This window comes from Mustela nigripes, chromosome 16 (assembly GCF_022355385.1).
Source record: "Mustela nigripes isolate SB6536 chromosome 16, MUSNIG.SB6536, whole genome shotgun sequence".
Classification (NCBI taxonomy): Eukaryota; Metazoa; Chordata; class Mammalia; order Carnivora; family Mustelidae; genus Mustela; species Mustela nigripes.
In genome coordinates, this window is record NC_081572.1 from 48,669,654 (window position 1) to 48,686,969 (window position 17,316).

Genomic DNA, 17,316 nt, shown 5'->3' on the forward strand with positions numbered 1-17,316 from the left:
ATCTGATGGCTGTCTGCAGACGCTCACTGACGCTACTGGGCATTTTATGCTACCGGAGCATTTGGGAAAGAGAGTTTACACCTTATTGGGGTTATTGTTCTGAATCCACGGAAAGTCTGTACTGTGGGTGGGAAGCAGCTGCACTGGAATTTAAAATAGCTGATCCCGGGCCTTCACAAATCATGGCTAGGTGGGACTGACCAGAGGGAGCAAGAAAGAGAGTAAACGTATGGAGGCTGGCTGGGTCTGGTTTGAGTTACACAGCAAGAAGCTTTCAGCACCAAACCGGGCCTTTCATAAATGCGTCTTTCTTGGCTCTCGGAGGGAGCCGACACCATCCTGTGAATGACAGGTAACCCGGTGGCCAAGGCCCCGCCACTAACCAGCTGGCCACCTTCGCCTGGCATCCACTGAGGGAATCAGATTAGGCTGCATGATCTCTTCTCTTCCAGCCTGCACCTTCCTTCTTCCTCTTTCAAGGAGTACAAACAAAGGCACTAACTAACTAACTGAAGAGAGATACACAGCAGAGCCGCTCTCCACACTCGTCCATGCCGTGTTACAATGCAGGCCGGATTATTACCTACACATTGGTTTAGGGGAGGGACAGAGGTACCCTAAGATGGGACCCTAAGATGGGTCCAACCATTCCACAGGTTGGTTGAGAAACCCAGGCCTGGCTTAGCAGAGTGCTCTGACCAAAGGGGCGGGGGAATGTGTCACTGCTGTGAAGGCGTACATGCAGCTGTTCTGTGCATGGAGGCACACTTCTATCTAAACCCCTTGCCACATCTCTTCCAAAGTAGGGATCAGGCTTTTCAGTGATTTTTAAAAAACCAGAAGAGGATGGAGAACGGCCAGGTTACATTCCAAATGCAAAGCGGGGTGGGGAACTCCTCCCTCCCAATCTATGCTACTTGCTCAGTTTTCTTGCACCTGGATTCAAGAAAGGGTAAGAAATCAAATCACCATACTTGGGTGTCCTGGTCTAAGCCCCCACAGTAACTGATGGGCCTGTCTGAGATACCCCAATGTTTTTGAACAGTCTGGCCTTCACTCAAACAGACCGGCTGCGACTGGGTCAATGGTCTTAACTGTTATCCACCGCTAACTGGGCATTCCTTCTCCCGGGCAGCTCCCACCTGGAAGCCGTCGGCCTCCTCTCATTGCCTCACAGCACAGCTGCAGGAGTCCTGGGGCTGTGGCTCCCAGCCCTTGGCCTGTCCGAGCCCCTCATCTTCCCTCCTTCGTGCTTTCGTTCACAGTGATCACACAGCTAGTCGGTCTCTCAGGGTTTAGTTGGATTGGATGGCTTTAGAATATTTAAAGCTAAGGGTGAAAATTCTTTCTACACAAACACTGAATAAGCTTTAAAGACCAGCTGCTTCCTTGGACAGCACATGTGTTAAAATCATTCACCCAGAAACACATATGGATTTTTAAGCCAGTATTCCCAGCCCAGTTCCTCGATGGCTACTGTGCAGAGTCGTCAGAGAAGGTGGCAGCCTGCAATGATCAGAGAGGGGCTGTCAGCCAAGACCCTGGTCTCCCTGACCCGGGGTAAAACTGCATCAAGTTCTGGCTACTGGTCGGAGGCCCTCGAGAGCGCTAACTGTAATTGCTGGGTCTCTAGGGCTGCAATGAGAACAGCACGGACAGGCCGGACGCTCACAGGCACACGACAGAGGCGGCACAGAGTGCAGCAGCAGCGCAGCCCCCAGAGACCGGCGATCAGAAGCCCCCAACCCCATTTCTTGCTAACTAATCACACCAGGCCACCAGTATGGGCCTTATCTCTGTCCCTCTGACTGACATGGGGGCTGAGACTGCCTCACTGCCCAGGGGCTCTGTGGAGCAGAAATGAAGCCATTCACTGGAGGGCAGGGAGCCCTCAGCTCCCAGGGAGCCCAAGGTGTGTCTGTGCCTGGGTCCCTGGCCACACAGACCTGCACGGTGTCACAGGAAGCAGCGGGATGCTCTTTTGGGAGGGTACTAAGGGCCGGTGTTTGTGCGAGTTTCTTTTATAGGTGGGCCTGGCCCATCTGAGTGCTGCGCTCGCATGCACAGGCCACCGTGGGGGCACCATTCGTGCACTTCTGGAAAATAGCCCTTGAAGCTGTCTCATGATTCCTAACCATTTTCAAAAGGTTTTGACTTGGGAAAAGAACAGTGAGAATGGGCTCTTGGCCGTTTGAGAGCTTGCTGATGACCACACATGCTTGGCTCTGGCCAGCGGGCTGCGTCGTCACCCAGAGGTAAAGACGACTCCCTGCTGACTCCCTGCATGTCTGTCCCCCGCTTTCAGGGTGACAGAAAACAGCAGCGCGGGCATCCTGCCAGAGAGCAGCATTAGCGCCACGAGCAGCTGCCTAAACGCTGCTGGCCGGCGCTATGCTTGGGCAGGCTGAGGCGCCAGTAGAGCAGGGACCTGACTGGGGATGGAGAGCTTTTGAGGAGGCCGGCCATTTACTGTGCCGCAGCAAGGGATGGTGCGGATTTCAAGAGGCTAATGTCGAGAAGCTGCGGGGAAGTTTCTGGGCAGCCAGGCAGCATGCACACGGGCAAGCCTCTCTAGCTCTGAAGAGGCTGGACGAGAACCTGGACTGGCCACACAGCCCACGGCCCCCAGGAGCCTGGGAAGGTCACCTTTACATGCTAGGGCCTGGGTATTCCACCTAATGAGGCGGAGCACGTAACGGGGAAGGAGAACAGGGTATAGTTACTAGGGATGGGGCATTTCTCACAGCCCCCAGGGAAGGAGTACCAGCGGCCGAGAGGCATGCTCAGGAGGAAAGCCCTTCTTCCACAGTGCCCATTAAATGCCAGTTCCCCACAGGAAGTTGGACAAGAGTAACCCTTGACACTGTTTTGCAAATATCCCCATCTTTTGGGAAACCCAACTCTGCCCTCTTAGGGCACTCAGGAGATAGCTCTCTAAGGGAGCTTCAGGCCTGTCTCCTGAGTTCTTCCCAGGTCTGCATCTATACTGGCCTGGAGTGGGTTCTGTGGGAGTAGAAGAGAGAGCAAGGCTGGGACAGAACGGCAAAGGCTTCTTCTGCTGGAGGCACTGGGAGGGACCAGGCAGAGGGGTGAGGGGGGTGACCACGCTCCCTCTCTCATGGTGCTCCTGTTCTCCTCCCAGCAGTCCTCCTTGGGGGTGGGGCAGATGTTGAACAGCAGGCTAGACCCTTGCCTGGACCCCGCTCTGAGACCACACCACGCCAGCAAGGAGTCAGGGGAGGGACAGTATCAATCTGACTCTGCTTGCACAGTAACTCAGAGCCAAGAACTGTGTTTCGGCTCTACCCGAGAGTCCTGTCTGCCAGACACTGCCACCCGCCCCCACCCGCCCACAGCAGAGCAAGGCCTGTGCCTCCACTGCCTTGAAAATCAAATGATGCTGCAGAACCTTAAGGTTCTCAAAGTCCTTCTGGTACTTCTCCCGCAGCGTGGCCGCATCGCCCTCCAGGTCCTTGTGCTCCAGCTCCTCCCGCATGATGTCCATCTGGGCCTCCAGCTCCTGGATACGCTCCCTCAGCCCCGTCATGGAGTCGGCCTCTCCCTTGGTGGCCTGCAGAGCCCCCCGGGACTGGCTGGCGGGCCAGCTGGAGGAGGGGCACTGGTGGGGGCTGCCCGGGGGCTCGGGGGCCGGTGGGGCTTCGGGCAGCTGGCGCTGGTAGTGGCGCAGGGCCTCCTGCAGACCCCGCAAGCTTTGTGAGTAGTGCTCCTGCAAGGTCCGCAGCTCCTCCTCGTGGATGGTCTGCAGCTCTTTGATCTTGAGCTGGAACTTGTCCTCCAGGCTCTGCATCTGCTCCACGTGGTGTCGCTCCATGTCCTGCCGGTCTCTGACCGAGGCATCCAGCTGGCTCAGGACCCTGCTGTGCTCGGCCTGCAGTGTGTCCCCTGCTCGGTTCAGCTGCTCCACCACACACCTGATCTCTTCCTCATACCTCCCCTGCAGGGCGAACATATTCTCACTGTGCTTGCTTTCCACTTCTTCCAGACGCCTCTGCTGATGGCCCAGCTGGGTGACCTTAGCCTTGAGCTCGGCATTTTCCCTCTCAACAATGGCAATCACTTCCAGGTACTCACTCTTCTGCTTCCGGAGAAGGTCCTCGTACTCCTCCCTCAGGGCCCCAATGGCTTGCTCGTGCTCCTGACAGGAGGCCCCCGTGCCCTGCCAGGACTCCTTGTAGCACCGGAGCTCCTTTTCATACTCCAGCCGGATTTTGCAGGCTGCGTAACATACCTGTGCCTGAATAATTGCATCCTGAACTAATAATGAAGAATACTGACCAAGGCCTCCCAGGTAAGTGTTATAGGAGAGATTCTGGGACGCCTGGAGAAGCTTCTGACAATCTCTGACCGACTCCACAGGGGAAAGTGAGGTTAAAGCAGCAGATATCTCCCCCAAGAGGCTGGCCTTATCTTTGAGCTGCAGGGCGAGTTCTTCCTGAATAGTAACAAGGGCTCCAGAGCTCTGGTCGGACATGTAGAAGGGCTCCCGGGAGCTGGCGGCTTCCTGAGGAGTCAGTACTTCTCCTAACGGGCTAGGGTCCCAGGATGCCTGCATGCCTCCTTCAATGCCCGCGGGAAGCTTGAGGGCTTCTGAGACCTGCTGCATCACTCTCTCAAAGTCGGGGGTCCGGTAGGCTCCCAGGATGTCCCCTAGCACGCGCTTGTGCTGCCGCAGGGCCACTTGGGTGCCCTGGAGGGTCTCCTGGATGCTCTGCAACCGTCGGTGGAAGGACTCCCTCACTGACTGCAGTGCGAAGCTGAGCTCTGCCCTGACCCATGTGGCATCGGCCAGGGCAGGGACCAGGGCTGGTGGGACACTCTGCTGCCCGCCTCCCGCTGTGCCGGCAGCCTCTCCACCCAGTGTTCCCAGGTGCTTACTCAGGGACTCGACCTGGCTCCAGAATTCGCCATCTACCAGCACCTTCTTAGCCCAGGTGTCCGCTGGGGCCCTAGGGCAGAGAGCAGCACTTTCAGATTCCACAGGCCACTTTCCTGACTGAGAAATCTCGTGGAGAACGCGTGAGATATCTGATGTTGTGTTTTTTAAGGAGTCTGCTATTTGGTTTATCAGTGAGGCTTCCAGAGCTATCTGATGGGAAAGGAGCTTCAGCTGCTCCTGCTCGGTCAGTTCCGGCCGGAGCAGTGGCTGCGAGATCGCCTTCCCTAGCTCCACGAAATGAGCTTCCTCTGGCTGGGCCTGGGCCCCACTGTCCACAGGAGCTGGCCAGGGGCTCGGGGCCTGGATAGCGCTGATGAGTGCACCCTCCACGCTGGCCAGGGGGCCCGCGCCCACGTCCTGCGCATCCTCTGGGGTGGTTGCTGGCAGGGATCGCAGCTGTTCTCGGCAGTTTTCTAAGCAAGCTAGAGCCTGGCTGTTTTTTACCTGGAAGTCGCCGAGCTCCCCGACGTGACTGTCAACGAGCTGGGCCCTCAGCTGTCTCTCTTGTTCCAGCTGGGAGGCCAGTGCTCCGACCTGCAGCAGGCTGGCGCGGAGCTGCTCGCGGAGCCGCGCCTCGGTGCCGGCCCACTGCTGGTGCAGTGCGAGCAGGGCCTCTTGGCTCTGGCCCTGCTGACTCTCCAGCTTCACTGTCACATCCTTGAGCTTCTCCTCCGTGATGTAGAGCTTGGTCTCCAGGGAGTGTATTATGGAGAGATACGTGTCGGAGTCGCTGGTTGCAGGGAGAGAGCTGGGGGTGGCTTCTGACGACATGCTCTCCTCTGAAGGCGAGCGGTCCTGGCTCGTGTCAGAGGACGTGCTGCTGGTCCAGGTCTTCTCGGACCCATCGGGATGCGTGTATTTTTGGCACTGAATCGTGGAGAACCGGATCCTTTGCCTTTTGACACCAGGAACTCCCTGGTCAGGTTTTGCTGTGCTTGGGGGGTGTCCCTCCCTGTCCAGCACCTCTGACTTCAGAGAGCCCATGCTCTCTTCTCTCTGGGGGCTGCCGCTGCCACACTCCTCCCCTAGGGCCACCCCTGGGGCCTCGTCCTCGAGCCTGGGATGTGGGAAGGCCGGGGGTGTGCCAGCAGCTTGGAGCTGCAGGCCCGACAGCATGGTGCCGTCCTCTGCCTCTTCCAGGCAGCTCCGTGGCTCCTCCACGTCCTCTGAAGACTCCTTTACAAATCTCCTTAAAATTTCTTCCTTTGCCTGGAGCTTCATTTCTGTTTCCTCTAAGCTGCTCCCCAAGGCAACCATTTTAACCAAAGCCTCATTGAGGTCCTGATCTTTCTTTTCCAGAACCTTCTCGTGCATCTCCTTGATGCACTTTAGCTCTTCCTCCTTTTCCTTCAGCAGCGTGTGCATGCTCTGGAGCTGGCCGGCCACCCTCCTATAGGAGTGCTCCAAGCTCTGGTAGTCGGCCTCCCTTCCCCTCAGCTTCTCCTGAAGCTCGGCCATGTCCCCGTCAGACAGGGCGACACGATCCATCAGCTCTTGGAACCGCTGCCTGATCAGGTCCCGCTCATCTCTGAGGCTCTGGACGTGCTCGGCCAGCTTTTGGATGCTGGCCTCCTTCATCTCCAGCTGCTCCTCCAGCTGGTGGACCACCTCGCTGCCCTCGCACTTGGCGCTCAGCTTCTCCTTCTGGAGGACCTCCATCTGCTGCTCGTGGTCCTGGAGCTGGTCCTCATAGGCGCTGGCCTTGTCCTCCACCTCCTTCAGGTTCTGCAGCAGCACCTGCTTCTCCTTCTCGCAGCTCTCCAGCAGCAGCTCGTAGTTCCTCTGCAGCTTCTCCTCCATCAGCCTCTGGGCCTGCTCGCTGGCGCCGAGCTGCTGGCTGAGGTCGGCGATGCGCTCCTGCAGCCTCTGCACCTCCTTCTGCCGGTCCCTCTGTAGGGCCTGCTGCGTCTCCAGGTCCCGCAGCTCCTGCGTCTTTTCCAGCAGCAGGGCCTCAGCGCTCTTGAGCTTCTGCTCGCTGGCCTGCAGCTGCCCGCTCAGTGCGGCCTCGCTGTGCTGCCATTCCTCCAGCTGCTCCCGGACCTTGTCCTTCTCCAGTTTCAGGTCACCCTTGAGCTTGGCCAGCGCCTGCTCCTTGATGGCGAGCTCGGCGGCGGCATTGCTGAGCCTCGCCTGGAGGCTCCGGATCTCGGCCTCATGGTGCCGGATCGCGTCCTTGGCCTCCCCGTAGCTGCGCTTCAGGGACTGGATCTGCTGCGTGACCAGCTCCTGGCGCTGGCACTGGGCCTCCAGCTCGCTTTGCAGATCCTGGTTGACTCTATGGAGCCTCTGCCAGGCACCGGATGGGGAGGTGGCCACTTCAGTCTTAAAAAAACCGATTAAATACTGGTTAGTACCACTCGGGCCTCCGAGTTCTGAGTGTCACACCTCTGGCCAGGGTCAACCACAGAAAAGCTTCTTGGTGGGTTTGCCTTTTATCCTTGGCATAATTTTTTTTTTTTCAATTAAAAAACAAATCCAACAAATCATCTTAGCTTGTTTTGGGAAGTAGCTGCTTTTAGGTAAACGGAACACATGGACAGTCACATCGAACAGCTCTAACCAAGCAGCTTCTAGGATAACAAAATCAAACAGAAGTGAATAATGGAGTACACTGATGAGCAAAGGAAGACGAAGGACAGGAGAACACTGGGAAGGAGGAGAGGGGGAGGAGCTGAGTTTCAGGATCTGTTTGTTTTGCAAAAACAAAAGGTAGAAGACTCTAGGCAACAAACCCTAACAAAGCCGGGACGAGGGGGGTTGCGGGGGTTGCGGTGGCGGTGCCACTTCCTTCTAGGACGGGGAGAGAAGGAAGGGAGGCAACCGCCCGGGATGCCAGTGAGGTGACATCTGAAGTGTTTTCCTTTGGGAAGTGGAGCCCGTCCTCTACAGTAACAGGAAGAACTAATCTCTACCTGCAAGAAGACAAAATGAGGGAAAACGGAAACCACGGAGTAAAACATGATAATCAACAAAACAAGCAAACCTTCGTGGAATTCAAAGCAAGAGAGTGAAATATGCAAGACACAAAACACAAATGAAACAAAACTCCCCAAACTGAAAGGCATGCAGAAGAGACAGAACTAATTAATGCCAGGGCAAAACCAACATGAACAAGAGTGAGAAGAGCCCAGCCTAAGAATTTGGCTTGCCTGTGGCTCGCTCTAGGTCTGGTCTGCTGGCAGGGAAGCCACAGATGTGACACTCAGTTATAGTCAAGTTACATACACTCCACGCTCCACATCCAAACCATGCAAGCTCCTCCTCCCAGCACCATTAGTGCAGTGCCCACCCTGAATGGCTCTCCTCCTGACCCTGAACCCCAAAGGCCCCTTGCTCATGCCGAATGACTTGGGGATAAGCATTTTCAAAGCACAAAGGGAGGTTACAAGTCACCCGTTGTTAGACCTAGTGGGGAGGTTTGAAGGCTGACCAGCCCTGTCCAGCTGAGGCTGCAGGGGATGGCCCCGGGCCCTCTGCCTGGGGCTCTGCTGCAGGCTCATGCAATCATCCAGGTTAGACACAGAGACAGGTTCTTAGGTTAGCAATGTGCAAAATCTGCTGCTAGTATCTTTACCACCAGATGTGAAGTGAATTCATGCAGGTTTAAAAAGATGCTCCCCAAACCTCGAAAGTCTGCACAAAATGACCCAGGAAACATACACAGGAAAGGGGGATGCCCACCACCACCAGTCCCTTGTGCCTGAGAATAGGACCTGGGCATGGCCATTCCTTGGCTGAAGGGGCTGGGGAGGACCAGGGCACAAGGGGCACCCAGGGCCATGGTCAAAGCCAGGGGAGAAAGAGGAGGCAGAGGGAACATGCAACAAATAACAGCACGGAGACAGGAGGGAAGGTAAACTCTGCCCAGAGGCTCATGTGCTGCCTGGGTTGAGTTGGCCCACGGTGGCCAGGGTGCTGTGGTCTGGAAACGTCAATGCAGACACTTATCAGAGAGACTCAGGGTCCCTGAGAGCTGGAAAGGCCCTTGGGGTCAAGTTCTAAGTCTACACAGGCAAGGAGGCTGAGGTTGCAGGGGATGGCACCACCTTCTACTGGTCGGTGGCGGGACCCTGACTGGAGTGCTGTGTCCTCAGCCTTGGCTGGGAGCTCGAGTTCCCTATTCCCTCAACCTTCTGCACTTCTGCAGCACTGCTCTATCCGCCACCCTCTCTGCACCAGCATATCAGCATGATGGGGCATGAGTGTGTTGTTTTGTGCCCCAGAACTCAGGGCCAGAATGGTATAGGACAATAGGTTCCCACTGGCTAGACACCAGGGCAGCACCCACTGCTTGCTGGCTGGCATGTGGGCGTGGAACTCACTGCCGGAGCATGGGTTTGGGTCTCAGCTCAGGACTCAGGCTGCTGCCCTTCTCATTAGACTCTCCATTAGGCTGCTGGGAGAGTTGGCCGATGGCCGGGTGGCCACTTTCCCCCGGCACCTCAGCCGAGGCAAAAAATAAGGGAGCCACTAGGCCAGTGCTAATGGCCCCAGACTGCCCTGTAGGTGTGCTACACAGAAGGTCAAGGATGGTTCTAAGTCTGCCACCACCTTGGTGATAAGGAGGCACTTGGCTGCTACTACTCAGGCTCTTCAGTGGGGACAATGGACCTAGTACGGCTGTTTGTGAAAGCACGTAGAAACGACACGCAGACATGTGATACTGATAATAAATATATATTGGGTACTCTGAGAGCCAAGAGGAAAGATGATCAGGATGATTTCATTAGGAAACAAAAAGAAAAACCCTTGGAAACAGAGGTTTCAGGCAGATTCTCCACAACGTCCTACAACGGTGAGGTTAGAGGACCCGCCAGCCTGTGGGCCGTGGCGCTGCGGCAGAGCCCGGCGGGGGCGGCCCTGGGGACAGGCTGGCCCTGCTCAGCCAGGTTTTGCACATTCCTAGCCTCCCTGGGTCCTCACGCTGAAGCCCAAACGAACAAGGGCAGCAGCAGCCCCTCAGCCCTACCTGCAGCACGTAGCCCTCCCGGGCGCTCTGCTCCCGGCCCAGAGCCACCCTCAGCTGGTCCTGCAGGAGCCGGTTCTGCTCCAGAAGGTCGGAGGCCTCCTTCTGGCTCTGCTCCAACTGTTGGGAAAGAGACACGCAGTTTTGAGCACAGGGACAGCAAGGACCAGAGGCAGCAGCTCAGCATGGGCTGGCAGTGGTGTTTCTGGCTCTTGTCAGACTGGCGCACACAAGACACCTGGGCTGGCCTGCCCTGTGGCTATGTTTCAGGGCACGTGCTGATTTGGTCTTTATCTGCGGCATCTGGAACTGAGGGTTCCAGCTCAAGCCGTATATGACAGCACCACACCTGTTACCCGGGGCACCCACGGAATTCCCACGTGCCCGTAAGGATGTGGGGAGCAGACCCCACCAGGAGATGCGGGCTTTGCGCCTGTGTCAGAAGACCACCCCGCTGGGTCCTGCGGTTTCCTCAGTGTGGTCAAACAGGCCGGAGCTGCCCCTGGAAGCCCTCACTTCAGGCCCTGCCATGGCTTCCGCTCAAACGGCTGCTGTTGACCCCTCTTAACGTGACGGATTCCATGCAAGCTGTTTGTGGGAAGGGTTCCATGAGATGTGTGAAGCGAGCAAGCCACCTCCCACTCTTCTGCTTTCAGTGGCTTTGAATTGAGTAATCCATCCATCCACCTCTTCCCTGAACCCTCCCTCAGGTGCCTACTGGATGCTGGCTTGCAAGGGTGGGGTGGGGGGCGCTGGAGGGGCAGAGCGCAGCCGGGCACTGCTGTGGGCGGCACTGAGACACCTGGCTCCCAGACTGCTGTCTGTGACAGCTTCATGGTCCAGTGTGTGACCTGCAAGCCAGCAGGCCCTCTCTGACAGTTTAGAGCAAGGTGAACATGAAGTTCTTTGCACCTTGCCTTTACCATGTCTAGAAATGGGAAAAAATTCGAGCGCTGGTGTTAATGATTCATGTTAGCTTCATAAATTTAACAGGAAAATCACAAGCGAGGGCAGGGCCACGTGCCATTCTTCACTTTCATTAGCTACTTCTGTAGAAGAATACATTTGAAACATACTCCTGAATGTTCCTAAGAGGCCAGTACAATGCTGAACCTTCTTGTTCAGGAAACTCACTGTTCAGATTTACAAATCCACTACCAAGTTTTCCAGATCTGATCTCTGGATACGCTACATCCCAGAGGGCCTGCTCTGGTGCCCAATGAACTAGTCAAGTTGGTGGCATGACGGCAATTGTCTGCCCAGCCTGCCAGATTCTTACCCCCTTCTTCCCCACGGCCTCTGTTTCACATTCTGAATATTCCTTAACATCCAGAATCCAGCCTCTGCCTCCTGCTGCATGACCTGCACCCCCCACCCCAGATCCCATCAATGGTTACTGGGCTGCTGCAAAAGCCTCGGGGCTGGTCTCTGCCTCCAAGCTTTGGCCCCTCTGATCCAGGGCTGCCCACTGCATATGGAAACCTAACTCTGCTCATGCCCCTCTCCTGCCTCAAATCTCTAGTTCGTGCCCATAACAGGGTAGGACAAAGTCTGCTCCTGAGTCCTGCATCCCATCGGCCTAGTCTCTGTCCATTCCTGGCTCTATACGGCAGTGTCCCTGCATGGCAAACACCTTTTCCTTCTGGAAAAGCCTGCCACCCTCCATGACATGGCACCCTCCTGTACCTTGTGCCTGCACTGTACTCTAAGGACCTGTCTGTCCATGTGTCTGTCTCTCTGAGCAGTCTGGACCACACGACCCTCAGTATTATGTGGCTGAACAGCTCTGGCCACCACCAGGTACAGCAGGTGCTGGGAAAGGCTGCTGCACAGAACCCCATCACCTGTCTGCCCATTACCTCCTTCTCCAGCAGAGAGGTCAGCTCGTGAGTGGAAAGCCGGTCACTTCCATCCTCGGAGGAGGACAGGTGCAGGGGGGCAATGGGCACCTGCTTTTCTTCCCGGAGAGGAGTGGTCTCCACCTGATGCCACCGCTGCTCGATCTCCACGTGGACGTTCTGTGTCTTGAGGTCAGCGGTCACAGGCAGCCCTGGGCTGCGGTCAACCTCCATCCGCAGGGCCATGTCGTCTGCCGCCGGCCCATCTGTAGCATCGAGCATCCCGAAGCGCTTACGGCGCTCTTCCCGCCGCCGAGCTCGCTCCCGCTCCAGCTCGCCGGCCTCAGCCTCGGGGTGGGCATCAGAAGCCCCAGTGGCACTGGCCCTCTCCTGAGCCAAGGCCTGCTGGATAGGGCGGAACTCAGCCCAATCAAAGGTCTTAGAGCGGCCCTCCCGCCTCCGCTCCCTAGCCCGGCTCCTCTTCTGCTCGGGGTCTGGCTCTCCACGCTCTCCCTCGGGCTTCTCACTCGGCCTCAGGCAGGTCTCAAAGGAGGAGCTGCTCCGGTTCTTTTCCTCTGGCAGTGAGCTGGGAGCAAGGGGCAGAGAGCCTGTCAGGTGCAGCTCCCGGTGACAGCCACCTGCCCCAGAGGGGTGCCTAGCTCTACCACTTCCTCCTTCTACGCTGCTATGGCTCCCACAGGGGAGGGGAGGAAAGGACACTTTCCCTTTACTTGTGTTCCTTCCACAGGGGGAACCTAAACCGGTTCTGAGTGGGGACAAGAAAGGAAGAGCCGCCATAGATGGCTCAGAGTTTCCAGTCTCAGACCTCAGAGGAAACCTGGACCGAGGAGGTGCTGTCGCCAAGTGTCACAGTGGAGGCTCCATCAGGCTGCACCAGGCACGGCCACCATCTAAATGAGGTCATGTGGGAGGCCAAGCCTATGGCGTGTGTGCTCCAGGCAGTGCTGACAGAATGGGTGAGACCAACCACTTCTCCCCAGAGGTTCAAGGGTTCTTTAACAAGTGGTAAATAACCCAGTCAGGTCTGCATTTTAAGAAACCACTCTGGTGGCTGGTGGGACAGATCACAGCATGAAAGGCCAGAGCCCACTGTGCCATGGGAAGAGAGATGGCCCAGCCGGCACCTATGTGCCTGCACCACACAGGTGAGTAGGGAGCAGATTCAAGGGCACCCCTCCTTGCCCAGTAAGGAGTCCATGCCTTTGTTCAATTTGCCCCAAAGCAAAGATTCCTACAGAGGACATCCCTGAGCAGAGGTGAGGCGGGAACATCAGCTGTGGTTTGAGGCCCCGGGAGCAGAGTGGCCCCTGGCCCTGGCCAAGGCGGCAGAACAGAGTTGGAAGCCACCCAGGGTCTTGAGGGCCCCAGCGAGGGTGGTGTTGGGGGCACCTGTCACTAATTTTTTTTTTTTTTAAATAGGCTCCATGCCTAGTATGGAGCCCGACACGGGGCTTGAACTCATGACCCTGAGATTAAGACCTGAGCTGAAATCAAGTGCCAGCCTAACGGCTGCACCACCCAGGAGCTCCAGGGAGTGCCGGTCTTCAAATGGGAATCAAAGAGAAGGGAGCCTGGAGAAGAGGCACCCAAGGGAAAGAAAACATGGTCATCATCAGGCTTTGGGTCATTTGTCTCAAGTGCTTTAGGGTGGTGGGGCCTGCAAAGTGCCAATTTAAGACCATCTGAATAAAATGGTCTGTGCATTTGAATAAAAGTTCTCCAGCAGAGTCCTTCCAACACCACCCAACTGAGAGCTGACCCAGGCTCCCAACTGTGTGGGGCATTAGGGCCACATGGAGGGCTGGCAGCAGCAGCCATGGCTCTGTGGGAGGAAACTCCTCCAGTCCCAGGCAGGAAGGCCCTGCAACCCCACCACCGAAGCAGGGGGACTATGGGGCATCGCTCAAACCTGCACCTCTGACCTTTATATTTGCTTCCAATACCTTCTTGGGACTTGGCCCCGTAAGCACTAAAAAAAGTCCAAATTTTCCTCAAACTATGAAAGCCCACAGAAAACCAGCAGAGAAGCTAAAGACAAACTAGGGGAGGGTGAGGACCCCCTAAGTTTGAGATATACCAATTCTGAAGTAAATTCCAGTCAGGAAGGCAATCACTAAGTCCACCTTCCTACATAAAGGAAAGACCTGGTACCTGTGGGCCTGTGGTCCCTGCATGGACCCAGCGTCTGAGTGTGGCAGGGAACCATGAATGCCAGCCTGGGACATATGTGCACGTGCACATGCGCCATGTGTCCTCTTCACCTGTTCTGAGGCCAGTGCCATGAGCCAGCCTGGTGACGTCCCAAGCTGGCTTCCTCAGCTGGGCCCCTCAATCTGCACAGGGCCAGGCCCTTGTGGAGCAGCCAGGGCTGACTGGGACACAGCAGGCAGGGAAAGGCTGGTGGCCAGGACAGGACCTCAGGCCCTCTCATGTCCACCACCCGAATCACTGTTGCAGCAGCCTTGCCCGAGAACCCTGAGCTGCCTTTCTTGCTTTGCTAGCCTCACAAAGCTTTGGCCTGGGCTCCTGGCTAGAAGAGAGCCCCAGGATAGCCAGCAAGGCTGCCCCATGAGAATGAGGGCACCCCGCTCATCTCTGCAGGCAGGACGCACTCCACTCACAGATAAGCTCTCATAACAGGACACTTGAGAACTTGTCCCGGCCACCAACACCTTGACTTACTGACAGGAACAATCAACCATATATTCTGTTCACTTAATAAATGAGGGAATGAACAATGCCAACAGGGAGAGGAGATTCTGTTCCCGCTTTCTTGCTCAAAGAGCTGCAGCGTCACTAGGAAGTAGGCAAGCCCTTGACAAAGATTCGGCATGGCCATGGCTGCCCCAGGCTGCTGGGGGGCACACAGTGGGCCCTGGGACGCCACTCCACGTGTGACCAACAACACAAGAAAGACACTTGAAGAGTCACGCAAAGTACGTGACCTGAAAAGCATAAATGGGACGTTCTCAGAAGAGGCAAAGGCTCCAAAGCCTTCAGCTGAGAATGACAGAGTTCTGGGCATCGTGGAACCAGCCCCACCCACCAGAATTTTTTCTTTTTCTTAAACTAGAAACAGCAGGTTCTAACTTCAGGGCAGGAGGAGGAAGGCACATGGAACGTCATGAGGTTTGCGAGCCACAGAGACTCAGCAGGAGGGAAGAACAAGAGGTCCAACCCAGTTCTAGCACTGAGTCTCAAAGAAATTTTTCCTGGTTGTACAGAAATCCAACAGATGGAGTCGTGGAGCAAAAAGACCAAGAGAAAGGAACATTCTGGCGGCCTGTGAAGGCGGCCTCCAGGGCTGCTCTTACTCTACCATCAGAGAGGCCCAGTGCCTAAGCTGGAGGGGCTTCTCCCACTAAGTTCAGTCCCGACAGGGGCACAAACGTCCCTTGCACAGACAGCTCCACTGGCCAGGCTTAAGGGAGGAAAAGGTCACCGGAGGCAGAAAAACCAGGAAGCCAGAGGGAGACTGACGGGGGCCAGTCAGCAGTGGGACGAAGGAGGAAGGAAGAAGGCTGTGCTGGGCCAGAAGAACCACAGACCCACGAAGGAGTGAGCCGGTGGCTGGAAGGGAAGGGGGCTCCCTCAGGCACCCGGCTGTCCTACCTTGTGACGTCTGGGGCAGAGGTTGGATGGACATGCTTCATGATGGTCTGGATCCAATTCCGCCGAATTCCAGATGTCATGGCAGAGAGAGTGAATTCGCCCTCCTTTGTCTACACGAAAGACAAGCTGTCATCAGGGACTGTCCCCTCCCTGACCCCAAAGGACATCCTGCAGGGAGAACTACAGCCAGGGAGGGGGCTGTGGTAGAACTGTGTGTGTCCCCTTTGAAGAAGGGCCAGAGAGCAAAGGAAATGTGCTTCCGTGGTGGCCTCAGCCATCATCCTTGGTTTCCTGTTTGCCTGCAATGTCACCAGCCCTGGGATGGCTTGCCCTGCTCTCTCAGGGGCTCACAGACTGGGGGAAGGAGCACAACGCAACAACGAAGCCAGTGTGTGGGGAGCCATGGGAAGGGACCCCCAGGCTGGGGAAAGCTCCATCCCAGGCCCAGTTCCACACAGCCACGCACACCAGGTGCACAGGGTGATGGCCTGGAGAGTGGCAGGCACGGGACTCAGCGGGTGGGTCGGGCCTGATGGGGGCCGCATCTATCAGGCTGAGAAGAGGCAGGGAGCCCTGCTGTGCCACCGCCTGGGCAGTCGTAGTAAGATTTAGCACAGAGTGCTAGTGACAGAAGAGGGAGGTTCTGGGGCAGCAAAGGAGGTGGTACACAGTCCCTCATTGATAGGGCATGGGAGCGGAGGGGGTGCTTCTAGGACAATCCCTGGACCGCCAGCCCCTGAGCCGGGTGACCTGGTGGGACACGAGTCAAGATGGAGGAGTATGCTGGTGGTGGCTTGGGGGGGAGGAGCTGTACTATGTGGGACAGAAGGTGGACAGGAGGACAGGGGAGCCAGGCAGCAAGGCCATGCCTCTGGGCTGCAACCCTTGTATCACTAAGCCACACTGCCAGGCACCTCCCAAGATGGAAGGGGCACAACACGCAAATAGTGGTCTCCTGGAGGCCACCTCCCAGCTTCTGCACCTCGGGCTCCTGTGTCACAGAAGAGAGGGCATCAGTACTGTTCTCTAGGCTTCTCAGGCTACTGACCAATTGGCCTATGAGACACAGCTGGTCAGCCGATGGGAAGAGGAATTCGCCAAGATGATTTTGGGATGGACAATGGCAGAGCCAAGGGCCAAAATATGAAACCACGTGCCAGCCCAGCATGGGCTAGGCTTGGCTTGGCACAGCTTGTGCCCCCACTGGCACCCCAATTCGAGAAGTCCCACAGCCCAAGTCCCTCCCCATCTCTCCCTCACCACTTTCCTCTCTGTGCAAGCCAAGGGCAGGGCTGCCACCTCAGGGCTCTCTGAAGCACCGGCCCTCCCCATGCCCCTGGAACCAGCACCCCCCACTGGCATCCCAGCATCCTCTGCTTCCTCGCACTCCAGTGTGGGTATCTGCAGTCTGACCTCAGCATTCTGTATGTTCTCTCCCATGAGCTCATCTCTCACCTGAAGAGAGCTCCTTCCCGACCACGTCAATGCCAGTGGCTGCCTGCTATTCTTAGGGAGACCTCCAACACAGCCCAGGCCTGAAGTCCAGAGGATCCCCTCCTCTGCCGCCCGACTGCAGCACAAGGCTCACCACGCTCTAGGGCGCAGACCTCACAGCTGCCTCCTCCTCCCCCGGCCACAGCCGCGCCCAGCTGCTCTTTTGCCACGGCCCTTGTCACCATTGCCTCTGCCCCTCACCACCTGGCCTTCTGCCTGTACCTTCCCCTCCTTTCTAAGTGCGCTCCATGTCCTGCTGGTTGTGGCTTACTAAGGCACAACTGCCTCATGTCTTCCACCACATTCCAGGGCTTCCCCCAACCTCAGGATGGGACTGACTCGTGACCAGCCCACAGGGCTCTCACGGTGCCTCCCTCACCTGGCTTCTGCATTCAGCCACCTTGCAGGTGCCACCAAGTCTGCTGGCC

The 17,316-nt window shown here is 56.8% G+C and overlaps 1 protein-coding gene across 5 annotated transcripts in view; it reads right to left on the bottom strand.

The window, feature by feature from the left end:
- MPRIP (myosin phosphatase Rho interacting protein) overlaps positions 1-17,316 on the bottom strand; it is a 144,435-nt gene that overhangs the window by 17,641 nt on the left and 109,478 nt on the right. For 3 of the 5 annotated variants that reach the window (XM_059378788.1, XM_059378787.1, XM_059378789.1), the window contains exons 13-16: positions 15,395-15,504; positions 11,783-12,347; positions 9,927-10,043; positions 3,410-7,279 (exon numbers count right to left, since the gene is read on the bottom strand). In XM_059378788.1, the coding sequence (XP_059234771.1) occupies positions 3,410-7,279; positions 9,927-10,043; positions 11,783-12,347; positions 15,395-15,504 (4,662 nt within the window). The remainder of the gene's footprint in view (positions 1-3,409; positions 7,280-9,926; positions 10,044-11,782; positions 12,348-15,394; positions 15,505-17,316) is intronic. The other 2 variants (XM_059378791.1, XM_059378792.1) reach the window with 1 other exon arrangement.